Source organism: Bidens hawaiensis, unplaced genomic scaffold, assembly GCF_021521415.1.
Source record: "Bidens hawaiensis isolate Kalapana, Puna unplaced genomic scaffold, B.hawaiensis_p1.1 tig00040830_1, whole genome shotgun sequence".
NCBI lineage: Eukaryota > Viridiplantae > Streptophyta > Magnoliopsida > Asterales > Asteraceae > Bidens > Bidens hawaiensis.
The window spans coordinates 71,320-78,324 of NW_027505684.1; the positions used below are offsets into that span (position 1 = coordinate 71,320).

A 7,005-nucleotide genomic window follows, 5' to 3' on the forward strand; every position below is an offset into this window, starting at 1 on the left:
TTGGACTGGGGGGACTTGAAGAGGTAGGTCCCAGCAGAGGTGGTTAGGACCCGCAAGACTTCCTTAAAGGAGACGTCTGCGCAGTTGAACACGCAAGACTCCTTAAACGGACGTCTGCGCAGTTGAACCCGCAGACTTCACCATAGAGACGTCTGCGCCGCGACCTACCAAACCCGCAGGACCCACCACGCTCAGAGTTGTGACGACCTCACATGCGGTACGCAAGCTGGTCCCGCAGGAAATGCCTCCCTATGGTTTCCAAGTAACCCGCCTGTTCCCGCAGGTGTGGGTACCCGCCATTAGGGACTGGCCACACGCGCAGCATGGCTACACGCATAAGGCTCAAACTCGTAATAATTCAGTAGTCACCTGAAGAAGGAATGAGCAAAGTCGGGAACATCCCCGCATAAAGGCGGGAGGGGGGAAACTCCCGCCTAAATGAGCAGTCCGTATAATAATGGAGGATCTTTCGTGATACCTGACGAGGTATGGACAAAAGATCTGACCAAAGATACGACAGCTCACTGACAGCAGCATGGCTGACAACACGCCACAGCACTGTGACCAATAGCCGCCGCCTACTCACCAACTCCTGCCATACCACGTGCCTAGCCTGTAGTTGGTGGAAAAGGAAAAGTGAACAGCACGCCTGGTCACTGTCAGCCGCTACCTATCCACCAATTACCAGCAGAGCACGTGCGTAGGCCACAGTTGGTGGAGTACTAGGCCGGCTAAACCTCCTTGGAAACCCACCTTCGGCTATAAAAGACATCAAATGGTATTATCATTTTATCATCTTACATAATCTAATATCTTGTATAATTTACCTGATAACTGCTCTAGTATTAATAACATACTTTTATATTCAAAGAGTAATATAGACTGATTCTCACGCCGGAGGGTGGTCACAAGGAGGAACCCCCCCCCATTCTTAGTGACGAGCTCACGGTGTCTGTTTTGCAGGTTATCGGAAGAACCATCTTGCCGGAACTAACCCCTCGTGGGAAACGTCTATCTAACCCTCAGGTTACTTATAATCTGACTGGGTTCGACTGGTGTTTCTTCAGTTGACTTAATAATAGTATCAGAATCATACCCCGTTAGGCCTTCTGTAGAATCTACAGCCGATATCATCACATCTATAAAATCTTTCTCCACAACAGTTTCACCAGAGTTCCGCTTACTATGGTGTTCATACAACCATTTTCCCAACATACTATCAATTTATTTTACGACTCTTTTCATGGCCTTCTCATGGCATCCCAAATCCAACCATCCTAGATAAGGAAGTGCACCTACCATTACAAAAAGCCCCAAGAAATGAAAAAAAAAACCCTCATAGCTTAACGAGACTTCTTCATCTCTCTCTGTCTTCTTCACTATTTGTAGCTCAACTATATCGTTTTCCCCATGACTTCTTCATCTCTCTCTCTCTCTCTCTCTCTCTCTCTCTTCCTCACCACCATGGTTAGCACTACACCGTTTTAATCCCCAATGATGTACTTGGGGTCAACTCCCTATGAAATGATTACTTCTCAATGCAGTTAGTAAGAAAATTCAATTGATAATATTCAACTCTGATTCATTAAGCAATCAACCGCGAAAGGAAATTACAAGGAAGAAAGTAATATCCAGTAGAAAGAAGATAGGAGAACAAAATCAGAGTTTGAGATGGGAAAAGACGCCACTTTGCTAACAATTTTCATTCATCCCCCAAGTGATGAGGCGTTTTAGGCTTCGGACAAGCGACAAACCGCCGTTGGCTGTTTGCCACAACGTGCTTCTCGTCTCAAGCTTCGATTTAACTGGTCGTGGGCTTGAAACGGAGCTTCGTAGTCAAGTTATGCCCGTTTTCGTGTGCCACCTTTGGAAGTACGATCATGAGCCTCCATATATAACATGACACGCTCTTCAATACTTGGGCGTCCATCACCAAGACTCTCGTTTTGTCACATTTATATACCGCGATTGTTTCCACTTACATATTAGCTTACCGGGTTTCTTAAAATGGGCTAGTAGTTTGGGCTCACTAATATGGTTCATAACACCCTCGGATGATTAATGGAAAGGATGTGATCCTCATACATCACCCTCACATGTCTACACGGTTTGTATAGGCCTATACGGCCGTATAGGGTACGAATGACAGACATAGGAAAAAAAACAGCTTTTTGCAGCCTATACGACCGTATAGGCCTATACGAGCCGTATAGGCATTAAATGTCTCGTATTGCTCTCTGACAAGCCATAAAAACCTATACGGTTGTATAAGGCTATACGACCGTATATAAAACATTTGCAGAAACATTCAGATTGGCTTAATCACTGCCAGAAAACGACTATACGAGCCTATATGAGTCGTATAGTGCTATACGACCCGTATAGAATGATTTTCAGTTCTCTAAACTTAAAACATGGAAGATTTTTATAGTGATTGATAAGATTAGGCTCAAAGTAATTTGACTGAATGTAATATTAGGCTGAAAGTAAAATTTTTATTATATGTAAGCTATAAATATGCCTAGAATATTAAAAAACCTTAAATTTTTTTAGAAAATTTAATAATAAACAAGTTGGGTCAACCAGCCACAAACAGTCTTGAACTTTTGACGAGCTAAGCTTGAGCTCAACATTTAAGCCCGTTAAGATAAACGAGCCAGATACGACCCATATAAATCACATATTTTAGATATATGGTCATCATTTTTTTTAAAAAAAAGTTTCTATACGACCGTATAGGCCTATACGACCCGTATAAGATTATACGAGGCACTATAAAAGATGGCCGACAACATTAGACACAAACTGACACGATTCAGGTGCTATACGACCGTATAGCTCTATACGAGCCGTATAAAAAAAGTGGTGTGTGAAGATCATGGGTGGTGTGGGAGGATCCCTCGCCTTAATGGAAACTAACAAAAGTAAGTATTTTATTATTATTATTTCAATTTAGTAGATCTAATAATCATAAAAGTCTCCACGGATCAACGCACGATTTATACTACAGACATCCGGTTTAAACTCTAGCTATAAGCCGCCTGTACTACACGTCTGATAGTTGCACCTGCCTACACTTATGTCGTTAGTTTGCTAGTTAAGAAAACATTTTTTAGAAAAACTAATGCCTCGCCTAGACCTATATTTATACTAAACGGGTGCAGTTACTGTACGATAATGCCTTACATGATAGGTACGCGAGACGTTTTAAGAAAAAAAACAAAGGCAAAAACCTAAAACGCTCAGAAACGCTCACAAAAAACTAAAACACTCAACCAAAACCTTGAAATGCTTAGAAAATGCTCAAAAACGGTTTTCGTGAAAAAAATGAAAAATTGATCGATTAACCATACAAAACTGTTTTTTTCGGTGAACCAATAATTAATTGGATATGCATTGACGATTCCGAAATGTTTGGATGTGATTTCATGGATCGATTTCATGACAAAAAATGGATTCGCATACCTATTGTACGTTAAGGCATTATTGTATCGGATCTTTTCTCTATACTAAACATCCAACCAATCCTAATGTAATAAGAATTCAAACAAAATCCAACCGATAAACATAAACAAACTGATCATAAATACTAATTAGTTTAAACTGTAGATAAAACTTATAATCTGTGAGACTTTAACTAGGCGAATGATGTATGTTTGAAATTATCTCTTCTGTCTCTTTAAACTGATATATGCTTTACTTTTTTCAAAATCATCGGTTAACAAAGACACTTGATTTAACGGCTTTTGTGATCAATGTGGAATTTTGGTTATATGCCAAAAATATAGATAATATAAACTAATCAGCCACCAGCCCACCACATTGGACCATTATGAGAGAATAATAGACATGTTGACCTTTTCTTGATGACAATATCCTAGCCAGATTTATTTCATGTAAACATCTATCTGACTTAAGAGTCCGAAATATTTTACAATGACATCACATAAATTACAGTAAGCATGGTCTGATATACTTTTTTTTTCCACAGAATAATATTAAAAAGTAGTGGATGACATTCGTGGGGATATTAGAACTTCAAGGGGAGATACCTTGGCATTTGTCATTCCAATTGCCTCAGTCATATCCACTGGTGCACCACCTGGTGTACTTATATCAAAATTCTGTAGCAAAGTAGCTAAAACCAAATGTAACACTTGAAGTGCCAAAGATATCCCAGGACAACACCTCCTTCCAGCACCGAACGGGATCAACTCAAAGTGTGATCCTATAACATCAACATGCTTATGATTCTCATCTAGAAATCTCTCTGGTTTAAATTCTAATGGATTTGACCATATTTCCGGGTCCTGTTGAAGTTTCCATAGGTTGACCATCAACCATGTGCCTTTTGGGACATGATAGCCAGCGACTGTGCAATCTTCAGAAAATTGTCTTAAACCTCCAAGCCGTCCCGCTGGGTATAGCCGCAACGTTTCCTTTACTACGGCTTGTAGATAGACCAGATTCGTGATATCTGATTCATTTACTTGTCTATCCCGTCCGACAACCAGGTCAAGTTCTTCTTGTGTTTTCTTGAGAGAATGAGAATTATTCAATAATAGTGAGAGAGCCCATGTTAGCATCACTGTGGTTGTATCTGCACTGCTTGCAATCAAAACCTGCAATATTTCTTATCACGGTCGAGTACCATAAAAAACTAAAGCAAGTTTCATTTTTCATCCTATAGTTTTTATTGCAAAAATCTTACTTAAAGCTATGAAAATTTCAGAATTCATTCTTTATGTGCATGCGTTGTTGTCACACGTTTGGTCCTAAATAGTTACTTGAACCATAGTATCTTTTTTTCCTTGAACGACAAATGTTATATCTACTCTACTATTTGTACCATAATATCTTACAAAATAGTTAATAAAAAAAATACGCAACTTACCATGGTCGCTGACTTGATAATAGTATCGGAGTCATATTCCGTTAGGCCTTCTGAAGAATCTACAGCCGATATCAGCACATCCATGAAATCTTTCTCCTCAACAGATTCACAAGAGTTCCTCTTACTACGGTGTTCATGCAACCACTTTTCCGCCATACTATCAATTTCTTGTGCAACCTTTTTCATGGCCTTCTCATGGCCACCCAAATCCAACCATCCTAAGAAAGGAAGGGCGTCTGCGGCTACAAAAAGCCCCAAGAAATGAAAAAAATTCCTCATAACTTCACGAGACCTTTTCATCTCTTCCTCTTCTTCGCTACTCGCAGCTCCACTATACCGCTTTCCCACAACCATTCTTAGAATCACGTTAATGTTAAATTCTCCAAACCATTTCTTCATCTCCACAAGTACTTGTCTTTGATCATCCCTTTTCTCCCTCCAAAGCTCATACAAGTTTTTGATCGAGTTATCCAGTTCAGATATTCGAACATGCTTAAGCTTCTCAAGACGACGATTTGATAACAGCTCTAAAGAAATAATCCTACGCATTTCACGCCAATATGGACCATAAGGCGTAAAACCAAACATCCCATTGTTATAACCCAAGATCTTAGACGCTAGGTATTTTGGACGATTAGAAATAATTACATCATGGGTTGTAAAAATCTCCTTAGCAACCTGCCAACTATTCACCATCAAGACTCTATGTATTCCGAGCCTGACGGTAAAGATAGGTCCATATTTGACAGCCATGGTTGCCAAGGCTCGGTGCGGAAGGTCCGATGATCCATTGAAAAGGTTCAAGTGACCTACTATAGGCCACGCACCACTTGCTTGAGGCACCGGTATGTGTTTTGTGGTTTTAGGTATCATGAACGGTAGGATGTAAAGGGCTATTATTAGAGCTGAAGCTCCTGCTAAGAGAGTGTAATTTTGAAGTAAGGAGAAGAAATCCATGAAGAGATTAATTTTTGTGTGAACCTTCTGATTATGTGATATGAACCATGAGTTTTATGATTATGCATATAGAGTGAGGTTTTGTTATCTAATTCAAATTTGTCATTTTTTGAAAGGAAATTAAGATAAGAGGAGACTTTATGGCCTGGGTAAGTCTATTTTCTTGTAATTATATACTTCTATAATTCGGAAGCAAGACAAATTATCATAAAAAAAGCTTTAACTACCACTCTTTAGTTTCAAACACCCTGTCTTTTCTTAATATAATCTACTTTTAAATAGTATAATCAAGCATTAAAATTTAAAGTGTCAAGAATTTCTATATCAATACGATCAACTTTTAAATTTCATCACGTAAAGTAATATATTAAGGGAAAAAGGAAACCTCCAAAATAAATATATATGGATGGTGCCGTTCCAAAAAAAATATATATGTATAGAGGTAGGGTACCAAAAAGACTCAAATACCCTTAAGTATCACCCGCGGGTCGCAGAGGAACCTCTAATAGGCCACCCGCGGAACATATGAATTACCCGCATATCGCAATAGAGGAAGAACGTCCTCATAACACACGCGGAAGCATCCTGGTATCCTCAAATGGCATCCGCAGGACAAGACACCTGTCCGCCTAAATAACTGGAAAACAATACCAGCGAGACAGCTGTCACCAATCAACCACTCTCTAGAAGGAGGATCGCGATTCTTACTTGGGGAATACGTAATATATCAACCAATGAACAGAGACACCTGGCCAGGTTGTTATAACCGTGCATATGGCCAGGATGCGATCCATCCTATCAATAGATGACACGTGTCCAGGTTGTTATACCCATGCACATGGGACGTATAGCTCAACCTATCATAAGAGGACACGCGTCTAGGCAGTTATCAAAAATCTTCTAGAAGAGGACAGCTGGCCCAATCATTCTTCCTACGTCCTTCGGCTATAAATACCTTATCAAACGGTATGAGGTATTCATTCACTCACCTACATTATGACTACACTTAGTCTATTTACTTCAGTACTTTCTCCGTTTACGAACGTTACTGATTCTCACGCCGGAGGGTGGTTACAGGAAGACCCCCCTCTTGTCCTTCCTGTAACGAGACTCACGGTGTCTGTTTTGCAGGTTCCGGTCATTGGACTTTGGGA

The 7,005-nt window shown here is 40.0% G+C and overlaps 1 protein-coding gene across 1 annotated transcript; it reads right to left on the reverse strand.

The window, feature by feature from the left end:
* Nucleotides 1-3,854: 3,854 nt before the first annotated feature.
* On the reverse strand, nucleotides 3,855-5,896 carry LOC143614734 (cytochrome P450 CYP82D47-like). The gene is made up of 2 exons (XM_077088081.1): nucleotides 4,895-5,896; nucleotides 3,855-4,622 (listed from the first exon to the last, which is right to left on the reverse strand). Exons 1-2 carry the CDS (start codon nucleotides 5,849-5,851, stop codon nucleotides 3,999-4,001), a joined length of 1,581 nt encoding a protein of 526 aa, XP_076944196.1. The 5' UTR covers nucleotides 5,852-5,896; the 3' UTR covers nucleotides 3,855-3,998.
* Nucleotides 5,897-7,005: the final 1,109 nt, after the last annotated feature.